The 15,048-nt window shown below is 47.3% G+C and overlaps 1 protein-coding gene across 1 annotated transcript in view; it reads left to right on the forward strand.

The window, feature by feature from the left end:
• Positions 1-11,024: 11,024 nt before the first annotated feature.
• The window catches only part of LOC119448183 (uncharacterized), a 42,447-nt gene continuing 38,423 nt past the window's right edge, over positions 11,025-15,048 (forward strand). The window contains exons 1-5 of the mRNA XM_037711626.2: positions 11,025-11,168; positions 12,731-12,957; positions 13,744-13,868; positions 14,004-14,110; positions 14,264-14,565. Of these exons, the coding sequence (XP_037567554.1) occupies positions 11,133-11,168; positions 12,731-12,957; positions 13,744-13,868; positions 14,004-14,110; positions 14,264-14,565 (797 nt within the window). The 5' untranslated portion in view covers positions 11,025-11,132. The remainder of the gene's footprint in view (positions 11,169-12,730; positions 12,958-13,743; positions 13,869-14,003; positions 14,111-14,263; positions 14,566-15,048) is intronic.

The raw sequence follows: 15,048 nt of genomic DNA on the forward strand, positions 1-15,048 counted from the left end.
GGGGGTCGAGGTCCGGCGCAATCATCTTTGCAATGTCGTCGGCCGGTGCAGATGCAGAAGGCGCAGAACGAGCACTGGTCGAAGATGTAACAAGAGATAGTGCTGAAATATAGCACTCGCGGGACGGTGACAACGTGGCAAGTGACATCCCTCGAGGAAGTACCTGAGGGCACTGGCCGAAATTGAGGATGGGAAGACAGGTCTGATTGGCCGCTACAGAAATGACGGTGTGTGGGAAGGAGACATTGTGGGAAAGCAGGACTGAAGTCGCGGGAGTGAGGACATAGTCTCCGTCTGGAACAGGTGGAGAGGCGAAAACGGTGATGCAGGTTGCTGCTTGGGGAAGAAGACGAATAAAATCCGCAGAACAAAGCTGAGTTGGGGCTTGAGCAGGAAGGTCAATGGAAAGGGGTAGGTCAAGTTGGACAACACCGGCTGAACAGTCAATCAGAGCAGAATGGGTGGTCAAAAAGTCGAGGCCGAGGATCACATCGTGGGGGCAGCGTTCGAGCACACTAAACAAGACGGACGTGTGGCGTCCGGCGACACTGACACGTGCAGCACACATTCCGAGCACAGCCGGAGTTCCACCGTCGGCGACCTGTAGCAGTCGAGTCGGAGCAGGAGTAAGGACTTTCTTCAGGCGCGTCCGAAGGTCAGCACTCATGATGGAAACTTGCGCTCCAGTGTCGATGAGTGCTGTAACAGGCAAACCATCCACATCCACGTCCAAAAGGTTCCGATCAGTAGGCAGGGTCAACAGAGGAATTTCAGGCCGGGGTGCTAGAGCAGCGTCACCTCCCGGAGCTGCCCCAGTCAGTTTCCCGTCGGAGAGCGGCGACGGTAAGCAGGGGACGGGGAACGACGCAGCTGGGGTGAACGGGAGCGGCTACTGTGCGGTGATGATGAGCGGTTAGTCGCAATGACTCGGGCGTTGTCAGGTGCATCTTCGAACTCGGTGGGGGGCGCAGGCGGGCGAGGATTCAGTGGGGAGCGGCGGTAGGCGGGAAAGCTTGGTCGAGAGAGGGCCGACCAGGAACTTCGGCAATGGCGAGAGATGTGGCCCACACGTCCACAATAGAAGCAGATGGGTCGGTCATCATATGTGCGCCATTCGGCCGGGTTGCGATAGCTCGGGTAAGGACCGCTCTGGTTCCGGTAAACAGGGGCAGAGGCAGCAGACGAAGCGAAGTCAGGACGGTTGGCGGAGCAGATGGATTGCAGACCCACATTGGAAAGTTCTTGGCGAACGACCGATTGTATGAGGGACACGAGCGGCCGGGAATCGTCAAAGCACTGCGTCACTTGTGTGGCAGGAGACGCTGCTTCAATTTCTCGCCGGACTATACGTACGACGTTCTCGGAGGGAGTGGGCTCACGCGGAAGACAAAGGTCTTCACACGTCGTTGAAGCAGCGGTGTTGGGTAGGCGCGTGAACTGCTGAACTATGCGGCGACTTTTCGCTTCTTCAAAGCGGCGACATTCGTTAATGATCTCATTGACTGTGTTGATGTTCTTATACACGAGAAGGTTAAACGCGTCGTCCGCTATGCCTTTTAAAACGTGACTGACCTTGTCTGCCTCTGTCATGTTCTTATCCACCTTGCGGCAAAGAGCCAAAACGTCCTGGATGTACGCCACGTAAGATTCAGTGGACGTCTGTGCACGGGTCCCAAGGTCCTTCTGAGCAGCACGTTGGCGGCCGATGGGCTTGCCGAACAAATCACGAAGCTTCTGTTTGCATTGCTCCCAACTGGTAATCTCTTCTTCATGTGTCTCGAACCAGACTCGTGCCGTTTTTTTGAGGTAGTATATTACGTTGGCCAGCATAAGCGTGTTATCCCACCTGTTGCTGGCGCAGACCCGTTCGTAATTTGCCAACCAGTCATCGACGTCAACGTTGTCAATCCCAGAAAACATGCCAGGGTCGCGGGGCTGGGTTAGGATGACCGTCGGTGGCGTCGACGGGGCCGCGGTTGAAGACTCCCCTTCGGATGACATGGCAGCCAGGTTACGTCCGCTGCGGAGCTCCGTCTTGCGCAAGTGAGTACCCCGCACGTCCACCAATAATGTTACGGGAAGGAAGAAACGTACTGGTTTTACAGACGGGTTTTAATGGCTACGCAGAGAAGCGAAAACCCAGAATCTTCTTTGTCGTCTCCCAAGGCACCAACCATGTCTTCTTCTTTCCACCTTACGCACTGTGACAATATTATACAGGGTGTCCCAGCTATAACGCAGCACGATTTAAAAAAAGAGGAACGGCGCTACGCGAAGCCAACCTAGTGCGTATTGTTTCCAGAACAGTGGAGTAGCCGTCAGTAATTTTTTCGTTACTGAATTTAATTAATTGTAATTAATTATTTAACTCGAGAAGTACTGTCCTAATTATCAAACTGTCAATCAGAAAGTTGTAGAACAACATGAAAAACTCCCGATACAGCTTTCTGTTGCTCAATACGTGCTACATAAATGTGTTTTTCCGAGTGTGAATGAAGCCCGCGAATACACGCAAAGTGCCCCGAGCGGCCAGTCGCGCGGCAATTCTGCGTGTATTCGCCGGCTTCTTTCACACTCGGAAAAACTCATTTATGTAGCACGTATTGAGCAACAGAAAGCTGTATCGGGAGTTTTTCGTGTTGCTCTACAACTTTCCCATTGACACTTTGATAATTAGGACAGTACTTTTCGAGTTAGATAATTGATTACAATTAATTAAATAAATCTCAGTAACGAAAAAATACTGGCGGCTACTCCACTGTACTGGAAACAATACGCACTTCGTTTGCTTCCTGTAACGCCGTTCCTCTTTTTTAAATCGTGCTGCGTGATAGCTGGGACACCCTATATATATATATATATATATGAGGCATAGCTTCACAGGATTCGGCACAGAAATAGTTCAAAGAATAGAAGCACGTTGGACGAATAAGGTGACTTTACTGACATTTCGGCTGGGGTCCGGCCTTCATCAAGAGGGGCCTTCATCATCTTGATGAAGGCCAGACCCCGGCCGAAACGTCAGTAACGTCATGGTATTTTTTCTGTTCCTACGGGCTTCTATTCCTTGAAATATATTACATACACTTTTGATCATTGCGTTAAAGCGAATGCAGAGCTGTCATGCAGATTGCGTTGCTTGCTGGTCTACTAGGTTTTACCAAGCTCTGCGATCGGGCTAGTTGGTACAATTACATCACTTCGGATAGCGCAGGGGGGAGGGGAGGCAATCCAGGATTCGTCTTTCGCCCCTCCCATGCTATTCAAAGTTATAGTTCTGCAATTGACATTTCAGAGGAATCACGCCACCGCCATAGGCCGTCACCAAGCCATCACCGCCTTCACCGAAGGCAGTGAAGCCTTCGCATGAAAAACGCTGCGAACTAACCTCAATAGCTTTGCTGAAAATGTTCTGCTAATCCCAGCTACAGTGCTCAGCGATTGAAACGCGATACTCGGACAGAATGACGGCCGGTGCATTTTGCGCCACCGGTAAGCGCTGGGTGATCGCTGAGGGACAGAATGCAGTGGCAACACATCACAAAGTCTCTCGCTTTCATCTGATACAAACATGTATCAGCTCGGTTTCCCCAGCGCTCACCGGTGACGCAAAAAGTGCCGGCAGTGACACGCTCCGAGTATCATGATTCAAATCGCTGAGCACTGCACATATTGAAATCTATATGCAGCGAAGCTTTCGTGAAGAGGTTAATTAAATGCTATACAACTGTTGATCATCTGCACAACGTTTTGCAGCATACCGACTACGTGCCTGTCCTCCAATATGAGAAGACGCGCAGAATTCATCCTCTAATTCCCCCACGATCCACGTTACCGCGGATTACCCTGCCTCCGGGATCGGCCAACTTTGCTATGACACTGGGTCAACCCACCTCATTCGGCGAGAAACAAATCGAGCAGACACGGCAAACACCGGGAAATGAGGCATTAAAGGCTTCGCTTGAATAGAGGAGTTTTGCGCTTGAAGACGCGTATTTATTGCAGAGGACATTTAGATACCGTCTGTTGCTTCACTGCGTTATTTCGCAGAGAACACGGCCGGTTAAGGGCACATTAGCAGAGGTAGTACAGCTGGGGCTACATATAAGTCAGTTCGTTATATGATTGCTGTCTTACGTGTAGGATTCGCTAAACAAAGCTTAGCTTTAATATATCGAGAACCAATCTCGAGAAGACCACCGTGAAAATGTCCGAACTTTGCTACCGAATTGAAATGAAGAGTAGCGTAAGTCATGCACGTTTCGTGAAAAAGGCGCATCGATAAGAAATGAGTACCCGTTTTGCCTGAAGCGTGGGCTTTGCGCCACTACGTTGGAAGATGACGCAGTTTCAGTGGACAGAAAGTCTGCGGGAGGCCTAGCCAAAAATCACTTCTGTGGCTGAAAAAAAAAAAAAAAAACACGTTCACAAGGTGTAAGTAAGAAACATGGACAGCACATGCAAGTTTGTTGCCCTCGCTGTCGTGTCTTTTTTGTTCACTGCCGCAGAACGCATTTACTCGTACAGAGCAAGCTTCTGTTCCTCCTTTGACTTGCGCGAAATCTGGCGAATAAGCGACCCGGCAACTTGCCTTCTTCTCTAGTGCTGCGTTCCACCACTTCAATAAATTGCTGCAGATGCTGACATGGCCCGTCTCAGCGGCACAAGCATGCGGGCCCGCCTAGAGAAAAAGTTGCGTTTTCCCGAGCGCTTGTTTGAGCTGGAGGACGCAGTGTGAAGAGATAAGAAGAGCCCATCCGTTGGAAAACAAGAGATAAGAAGATGGTCATTTATGTGAGCAAATGCCACATTAAAAGATAATGAGAAGCTCCGAAAACTATGTTGGGGTCGCCAATTAACGCTTAACGTTTTTTTTTGTTTGTTTTTTTTTTTTTGTTTTTTACCTGCTCGGATTGCAGCCTCCAATTGCTTAGGCTGCCGTAGATAAGATGGTGGCCCTGCCTCACACATATGCGTTGATATATTTGCGCGAAACGATGAAGCCAGTGCTAAAGGATTTCGCCGCTCATAATGGATTTCGACGTGGCACAGTATCTGTAGTTTATATATATTTGAAAATACCGAAAGCTAGTGAATGAACGCAAACAGAACGTCTTTCAGAGCAGTTCAAGTGTATTTCTGCTAACAGCTATGAACACGGATATTATAATCTTTGCTCGTTCACAAAAATAATTGACTCTCTCTATTGATGAACACCTGAAGTAACAGATTCTAAAACGTTGGTAGAGCTGGGCCCGGGATCTGATGATGTGTACCAGATGAAAGTAAAAGATTATGCAGCAAGCAACATAACAGCTCACTGGCGAACGTCGACGTGAGCTATTCAAGAACAACCGCTGAAAATAACAACCATCTTTATGGGAACGTTGCCTCCTGCCAGCTCGCTTTTCCGACCTTTCCTGCTCCGTTTGACTTCAAATAGTGTCCTATTTTATGACGCACATGAAGATAAACGACAGCGACGTACACAATGCATCATACACGTGTTGTCGAGTTGACCTTTCTATGGCCAAGGCCGCACTGACCACCCCCCGTCACGGGACAAACGTCCTGGTATTATCTATAGAGCCTCTCAGGTGGCCATTTCGGGGAGGAAACAGCTTCAGTGAACAACGGAAAGCGTATGCCGGTGTTGCCTTGTCAACACGCCTGCGGTGATTGTGTTAGTACTTTCTGCCGTCACATGGTCTTTTTTTTTTCGGGGGAGGGGGGGGGGGGGGGGGGCTTCTTATGGCCCGGGAAGGAAGGGCACGTAGGAGCGTAAGGTTTTATTCCCCATTTAAGGGAATATTTCCCTGTTAGATACCGATGATACAAAACTTTAAAAAAAATGAGACAGACAAAGCTCATGCATGAAATACAATGAAACTAAGGGGTACCCTCGATACACAAGCAGTTGTTAAATACGAGACTCAGCATCTCCAACCCTTTTAGTCACTCAATTTGACTGCCGAAGTCTGCTGAGGTGGTTAGAAAAGGATTCAGTAATTCGATGTAGGCATTACTTGCGCAAAGCAGATTCTAAACAAGAAGTGGCAATACGGCACTTCATTCACTTCGAGTGACCAGAGCGGAAATCTGGAATGGGGTTCACATGCGCACCCAATTAGGTTATTTATATCCAAAAACTGGATGCACCACTTCCTAGGTACTTCAAAAATGACGTTCAAACCACAACTTGAATAGCTTGAGCACATTCACTCTGTAGTACCGACGCATCCGTTCGCCTCAAAAAAATAATAATCGTCAACATAGAGCATAATTTTTAGCACAACACCTTCCAAGACAACCGCAAGGTCACGATCAATCCTACTCATGTATATTTCACTAAGTATTGGCGCCCCGCGGGAACCAATACAAACTCGCGATCTCTGCGTTTAAACATCATCCCTCCGAGCGAGCAGCGCCGAAGCTAAATACGCGGACAACAGTTCCAGGAAGGCCCTCATGGAAACGCCACCCTTGTCTTGGAAACGCCGTTCATCATTGTCATTCTGTATACATTCTTGCACAAACGTCAGCACAGTGTCATTCTGCAGAGTAAAATTAGTCCTCTACATCAATGCTAAACACAAACAAAGGGCAAGAAGCTCCTGTCACCAGGAACTGGATGACGTCACTTCGCACGGAGGGGATCCTCGATGCATAGTGAAGAGAGGTGTTTTCGCAAATGTTTGCAGGTGTTATTGCGGTGCATCCAGTTTTCAGATCGAAATATCCCACTTATTGGCTTTCACCCAGATCTGTGAAGCGCATTCTCGATTTCTGCTGTATATAGTCAACCGAAGTTAGTGAAGAACGGCATTGCCACATCTTGTTTAGAATCTGCTTTGCGCAAGACATGCTCGCATCGAATAACCAAAGCCTTCTCTAATCAACTCAACTGATTTAGGCAGTCAAATTGAGAGATAGAGAGCGAGAGAGGAAAGGCAGGGAGGTTAACCAGAGGTGAGAACCTCATTATCCGGTGAGTACTTTGGATTTCCTTGGTGAAAGATTACTGAGGAAGTTAAAATTGGAAGCAAAGGGTGCCGTGACACGAGAGGTTAACGCTAACGAAAAGCAACTCGCTAGTATTTCGTATCTCTATGCTTTGTCTTGGTTACTCTCTATGCTTTGTCTTGGTATCTCTATGCTTTGTCTTGGTTACCGACTACCGCGGGTAGTCGGTAACCTATAAGTGCAGCAGAAGCGCGAAATTGACGTGTTTTCTATGAATAAAATAGTTGGAAGTTTGCGCTTGTATTTGCCTGGTTCCTGCCCCTGTGTCAATATTACGCTTCAGCTCTACTTAAATATATGGACCGATTCCGAATATAGTGCAGTCTAAAAATGTGGACTGATCAATCCTGAATATCATTATGAGCCTATTCTTATGCCCACTGCGGGACGAAGGCCTCTCCCTGCGATCTCTAATTACCCCTGTCTTGCGCTAGCGTATTCCAACTTGCGTCTGCAAATTACCTAACTTCATCAGCCCATCCGGTTTTCTGCCGACCTCGACTGCGCTTCCCTTCTCTTGGTATCCATTCTGTAACTCTAATGGTCCACCGGTTATCCATCCCACGCATTACATGGCCTGCCCAGCTCCCTTTTTCCCGCTTAATGTCAACTAGAATATCAGCTGTCACTGTTTGCTTCCTGATCCGTACCGTTATATTCCTGTCTCTTAACTTTACGCCTAAAAGTTTTCGCTCCATCGCTCTTTGCGCGGTCCTCATCTGATTCTCGAGCTTTTTTGTTCACCTCCAAGTTTCTGCTCCATATTCTAGCCCCGTTACAATGCAATGATTGTACACTTTTCAACGACAGTGGTAAGCTTCCAATCAGGATTTGGTAATGCCTGCCATATGCACTCCAACCCACTTTTATTCTTCTGTAAATTTTCTTCTTAGGATCAGGCTCTCCTGTAAGTAGCAAATATAGATAAATTTACTCCGGAACAGACTCTAGAGGGTGACTGGCGATAATTAATTTTTGTTCCCTTGTAATGATATTGAACATCTGTCTTCTGAATATTATTATTCATCCTTACGTTTACACTTTCTCGGTTATTGTACTCAATCATTTGTTGCAATTCATCCCCGGTGTTGCTGAACAGGACAATGTCACCTGCAAACCGAAGGTTGTTGAGAAATTCGCCGTTGATCCTCCTAAGTCTAATAGCTTGAACACTTCTTCTAAGCATGCAGTGAATAGCAGTCGAGAGATTGTGGCCCCTTGCCTGACCCGTTTCTTGATAGGTAACTTTCAGCTACCTTGGAGAACCAATTAAGGTAGCTGTAGAATATTTGTAGCGTTAAGGTGTTTATTTGATGGAACTAGGAGCAGCGCAGCGGCGACAGTCTAGGCCGGGCACTGACTCCAAGCACGAGCGGCGTTTCAGAGTAAAGCGCTGAAGAGGACGACCCACTATACCGTTCAAATCCTTCAGTGTAATTACCCCCGGGAACGAAAAGGGACCTAACAGCTTGTCACTATCACTGGGTCATAGTAGGTCTTGAGGCGCTCGACGTTGACAATGTCCCGTCCACGACGGCACATGTGTGAAGGTGGTTCAATGGGTTCGATCACGTAGTTGACCGCAGATGTGCGTTTGACGACACGGTCGGCGCCTTCATACTTGGGCAATAGTTTCGAAGAGAGGCTAGGTGCAGTGGAAGGGACCGAGAGCCACACAAGTGCTCCGGGGAGGAACGTGGGCGCAAAAGTGGTGTCGCCGCGAATGCTCTTCAATATACCTGGTGAATGATTCACCCGGCTGCTGAGCGCGTGCCCGCAAACGCTGCTCGGCACGCAGCTTACGAATTGCGGGGCGACCAAATACATCTGCAAAGGCGGTCTTGAAGGCGGACCATGTCGAGAAATCTGCTTCGTGGTTGTTTACCATAGTTTGGCTGGTCCGTCCCACTTGTTATGCACGCTTAACCTCTCGTACGTGGTGAGCCACTCCTCTACATTGGTGTCATCCACGCCCGTGAAGATGGCAAGGTCACATTGATGAGGCACACCATGACACGCGGTCGGTGCAGGTGGTCGCTGGGAGGCGTCCTGAGGCATGGTAGATGGCAGGGTACGGGATCGAAGTTTTTTTTTTTTTCACTTGGTTTGCCAGTTCCAGGGTGGTGTTTTGAGGGCACAGCACGCTCCACGAATTGTTAAGGTGTTTACTTGAGGGAACTAGGAGCGGCGCAGCGGCGACAGTCTAGGTGGGGAACGGACCCTGAGCACGAGCGACGTACCCGAGCAAAGCGCTGGAGAGGACTACCACTATGCCGCTCCAATACTTCACCCAAGATAGTCACGTATGCCTTCTTCCCAGTTCCCAGTTGCTATCCAGCGACCCAAGTTGTCTATTGCCGCGAATACCGAGTGTCACATATCTAATGAGCCAAGTTGAATTAATAATCGTAAAGACAGCAGCAGCCAGCACCCGCAAAATGGGACTGCGAGGTAAAGAAAGCTTCTTTCTGGGGTTTTACGTGCCAAAACCAGTTCTGATTATAAGGCACGCCGTAGTGGAGGGCTGCGGATTAATTTTGACCACCTGGGGTTTTCTAACGCCCACTACAACGCGAGCACAGGGACCTTTAATGCGCTATCATTCGTAGGGTACTTCACGCCCTTAATTTCCGGGAGCAGGGTTTGTATGTATCTGCCTAACCATTTTCCCGCCTCCCTTGGTCACTGGAGACGCCATGGTGGAATGGGTAGCGAATCGGGATGCTGTGCTTAGGGAACAGGGTTCGGAACCAACCGTCGAACCGACTTGCGTCACTGAGTATGTGGCAATGTTTACATTAGTGCCGCTCTTCAACGAACACCTTTCACGCCGACATGAGTCGCTGTAGACGCGAGACTGGGTAGGTACCGCTGCTCAATGAAACACTTTGACGTTGACTTGGAGCACTGTGTATGTGCCATTGCGTATGTGCTGGTCTTCAATGAACGTCTTTAAGGCCCGCTTTGGTGACTGGGTATGTGCCAGTAGGTGCGTTCCGCTCTTCAATGAGATTCTTTGACGCCAACTTGGGTAACTGGATATCTTCCACTGGGAATGTGCCACTCTACAATGACGAAAGAGATTCCTCAATTTCTCCGATGCTGAGCAGAATCAAACTCACGTCACGAGTTGTCCTCGAGGGCAGCAACCCCGGCGCTTTAGCAGGCTGCGCCACAGATGCACCGGCTATATGCCACTTTTCAATTAAAGTCTTCCACGCCATCGCTTTAGCGAGCTGCGCCATGAATGTACTATAGGTATATTCCGCTCTTCAATAAACGTCTGACCAACATGGGTCACTGAGTATGTCCTACTTTGGGTGCGGCAAGCGAAAGAACAATTCCCTGCGTTCGCAGGCACCGGCGCGCCCCGCTTCTCGACTCGGCGGCCACGCGCGCGCTTCTCGGCGGCACCCCTAGATGGAGCAGCAAGTCCAGAAATGAGCGCGAGAGAGAGACTGCTGCCGCATGACGCGTTTCTAAGTGTTCGCCACGCACAGGCGCGCCATGCATTTCGGTAGCCACGCGCAGGCTTCGTAGAAGCTGCGCAAGATGGCACCGAGTGCTCCTAGGGAAGCGCGAAAGAGGAGCCCTGTTGCAGTACAGGCCCATAACTCGTTTCGACGGTGGCAATACGTTGTGTCGCTATATGAATTCAGTGCAGAACACATTACCATCGACAGTCATCGTGAGATGTGTTCTACCGGTTTTTCTTTGTTTGGTACTAGCTGCTTCGGAAAACATCGATGTGTAATAGGAGTACTCTGGATACAGTCACCATGTATGATATGGTAACAGAACCCTACCGCAGGCTACCTGATACGAAGCGTTGAACCTCAGGTATCGCAATATCTTTTTCCAAGCTATCGTTTCGTCTTGCCCTGTAGCAGGTCAAAAGCCTTTCGAGTGGAGCACATTTATTGTCGCTTAAGGTTGTTAATGGGCCCTTATCACGTGAAAACGCGCAGAAGAATAGAGTAACGGCGTCTGTAGATAAGAACGCGGGCAGCCTAGGTCGCGGTCCACTGTGGTTGCCTGTACGGTGGAGAAAGGGACGACTGGGGTCATGCGGCTTCTGCCAAACTAAGACCAGGCTTACAGCTTTTGATATGACACACGTAGATTTTTGGGAATTCTTTCCCAAGGTGAGTACGTTCTTTTGCTCTACAGGATGTCATAAGTATCATGTACCAATATTTAGAAATATGGAAATGCCTCATAGCTGGACAGAACCACGGTAATGATGCTTGCCGCTGCTTGGAGCTACTCAGATTATTTCTTGCATTCCGCCTAATTACATAATTAGTCTTAAACAATGAACTTCTCAAATATTTGATGAAAAGTGTAAATGAGAAAATCGTAGAACAACATGAAAAACTCTCTATACAGCGTTCTGTTGCGCAATACGTGCTACATAAAAGTGTTTTTCTAAGCGTGAAAGAAGCCCGCAAATGCACGCAAAATTGCACGTGAATGCAAACATGTTCTTTAGAGTTAACAGGGTGCAGTTCAAGAGTTACAGCAGGGCTATTATTCGTACTTGCGCATTGATGTATATTGCTGAGCGCAGGGGTCAACGTTAAGTAAACATCTTGATATGGAGCTTAGTCATGATAAACAGAGTGCCGTTTTTAGTGTTGTTTACGGGTGAGGCTCCGCAGGCGAATACCTCTAATGGACACGTACAAAGCGTGATAACGTCGTTTAGCCGATTGGCGTGGTTCCATGACGTACCAGTTCTAAGCTCCTGAATAAGGATGGTATCTTTGAGCGAGAGAAATCTGTATTTTTATACCACATGGGTAGCTGTGTAAAAACAACATTGTGTGTCACCACCTCTCGGCTGCAAAGTGGAGTTCTACACAAGAAATTTCTTGTGCACTACGACAAAATTGTTTGGCTCCATTTGTTACAGTACAACCAAGTTCAAGGTAGAGCTCTGCTGTGCAAACAGCGTTGTAAGCTTGCATAAAACATTGACGTTGCACTTTCAAAGCCAAGTGACACAGGATGAGGTAACCAGAGAAAACACGGGAAATGCAGGAGATGGAAATTAAAGACGATTAAAGAACAAGGTGAGAGCAGGAGCCAACGTTTCGACAAGTGGACTTGTCTTTTTCAAGGCATTTTCAAAGCAGGATGAGATAAAGGCATTTATGGCGCGTCAAGCGTGAGTTTCCGTAGTACGTCCACAAAACTCCTTCAAAGGGGCTGCCCTCTCCCTTTCCCCACAAGTGGTTTTATATCATGGTTGGAGTTACCCTTACACAAATCTATACTTGTAAATGCGAGTGGCCGTGACGGTCTGCTGCGGAGCTCGAGGTCGCAGGCTTGATTTCCGGCCATAGTTGCCGAAATTATGACGAGCGCGGAATGCAAAAAAGATCGTCTGCTTTCATTTAGCTGCACGCTTAAGTACTCCACAGGTGGTCGACAATAATTTAGAGCACCCCACGGTGGTGTCTCTCTGACCTTGTGTCTTTAGAAATTCCAACCCCATAATTTTACTTTTCAAAGTTTACTGAGGAAGAAGCCAATGCCATGGACATTTACAAACATGTGTCTTGCTTTGGAACGTTAAACTGCACAACTTCATTTGATCATTATGTGTAAGACAATTAATTTTCTTGGTTAAAAACTTATCCTTATAACTGTTCAACAAATCTTAATTTAGTGATTGCTTGCATGGTTGCTTCTTGTCTTTCAGATTGCCTCCTGGGAAGGCAACTGGTCAGTAATTTTGGCCTGGTTGGCTGTCATACTTGGTGGACTGCTGACGATACAGAACCTCACTTCAAAGAGCAGACGCGGAAAGGACAAGCACTTGCCACCTGGGCCAAAAGGCATTCCACTACTTGGCTATCTTCCATTCATTTGGAAACCGTACCACGTAGTATTCCAGGAGCTGAGCGAGAAATATGGTCCCATCATAAGGTGTTATTTTTTCTCGCATTCTTTGTTATTAATCAGCTACAACACATCCTCCAATCAATGCCAAAATAACTCCAATGAATGCCCATAACGACAATTAACTTCCAAAGAGGTTAGAGATATCTAATTGGTCAAACCGTGTTCTGTTATGAAGGAGGTTGCACAATTCATTTGTTGACAGCATAACATTTATTTATTTATCTTACGCACAGCGCCTTTCGGCATGTCTGCATGAACAGCAACCTTGTCGTAAAAACAGCGGCTCGGATTTCATCTGGCACTGGAGTATTTTCTACAGCTATCAGCTATACGCAGCATGCTCAATTTCTCTCTGTAGCGCAAAGTGACGGCAGCAGATCAAGCATCGATTTGTGTATGGTTTACTCACAGGGTTGCTCCTTCTTCAGGCAATTCGGTGTCCTTCGAAGCGATAGGTATTTGGCAATGTTAAAGAAAGAAATAAAGTTTTTCTCATACATTGAGGCAGTATACAACGTGTAAGTCTCAACAAAATATGCCGCATTTGGCAGTGGAAGTACACATTCGACTTTACTCCATCTTGAAATTTACTACCAAATACTGTGCCCCGGAAATCAACGAACTGGCTTTATGTGATAGGTCGGCAGAATTTAGAGCAATATGAGAATAGCCCTCCGCGAAGGAGGAAAGGCCGTCGATAATGCGGACTGCGCTAAACTCATAAATGACCACCTAACTAGTTTTCTTCCGTGTTCGCTTAACAAAAGCGTGTCAGTGGTACACCGCATCACTAGAACTTCACATTTGCAGACTTCAGCTCGGAATCAAGGACGTTGTGGTGCTGAACGACGTGACATCCGTTCGAGAAGGACTCTCAAATCCTGACGTACTTTATCGACCCAGCGATTTCATCTTTAATTACCTCGGCGTGAATGGTACGAAAGTCGATACATTCGTATGTCCTCATTTTCCTTAATGTAGTTTCTTTGCGCGTGTCTTGAAACTATGCTGGTTACAGTACACAAAGCTCGGTGTCAGAACTCCTAAAACGTTTTTTTTTTTCTAAACAGGTATTGCTGCCTTGAACGGCGAAGCATGGCTAGTCAACAGAAGATATTGCTTTCACGTATTGAGGAACCTGGGTTTTGCCAAGAAATCTATGGAGGAACATATTCACGTAAGAAAGTTGGCGGAGCGTTTTCTGGGTGTAACTTTAATTTCTTTTCTCTTATTTGTGATTATTGAAATCTCAATCCGTGACCTCACAACCCCTTTGTGCTTGAAATGATGGTGGCATATGTATCATTATGCTTTTCGTTTCAATATGCAGGAAGAATTAGAATGCTTCCTGGAGTTTCTGGCATCGGTCAAAGGACAACCAATGCGGATAGCTGAGCCACTCGCGGCCAGTGTTGCTAACAACATCTCAGCACTGGTTTTCGGGCGGCGCTATGACTTGGAGGATCCCAAGGGTCGCTTTTTCGAGGGTCTGCTCAGCATGTTCCTGCGCAACGCGAACTTCTTCTGTGTGATGGATTTCATTCCTGTGCTTCGCACGCTGGCTTATTACATTCCAAATTCGAAGTTGCGCATCATGAACTACATAATGAAGGAACTGACACAGCATGTCAGGTGAGCAGGCTGATCTCGGGTAAGTTAGCCTAATTGGGGAGGAAATGACGAGCAGAGAATAGAGAAATCTTTATGAGCGGTGGTGAAAACACACTCACGCCAAATGAGTGCCGGAGGATTTTCTGTCGTAAAATGCGAGAGAGATGGAGTCCGCAGTTCTAAAGACCAGAAACGGACGCACACACAAGCGGTTCAATCAGCCAAGCGTAGCAACACTTACATGACCCTAAATGGTCGAGCTTTCATGTATTTTCCTGTCTCTGGAGTGTTTATACATATATATATATATATATATATATATATATATATATATATATATATATATATATATATATGCAGTGAATGACGTGTATGCAATCCAAAGCGTTTTCAAAGTGAAATAGACATAGCAAGATAAAACGGAAGTATCTGTATCGCAAAGGTCTTTTTGAAACGTTCGAGAGTGCAGGGAAGGCTTCTATTTCCTGTTTTGTGGCCCATTCG

Source organism: Dermacentor silvarum, chromosome 4, assembly GCF_013339745.2.
Source record: "Dermacentor silvarum isolate Dsil-2018 chromosome 4, BIME_Dsil_1.4, whole genome shotgun sequence".
Classification (NCBI taxonomy): domain Eukaryota; kingdom Metazoa; phylum Arthropoda; class Arachnida; order Ixodida; family Ixodidae; genus Dermacentor; species Dermacentor silvarum.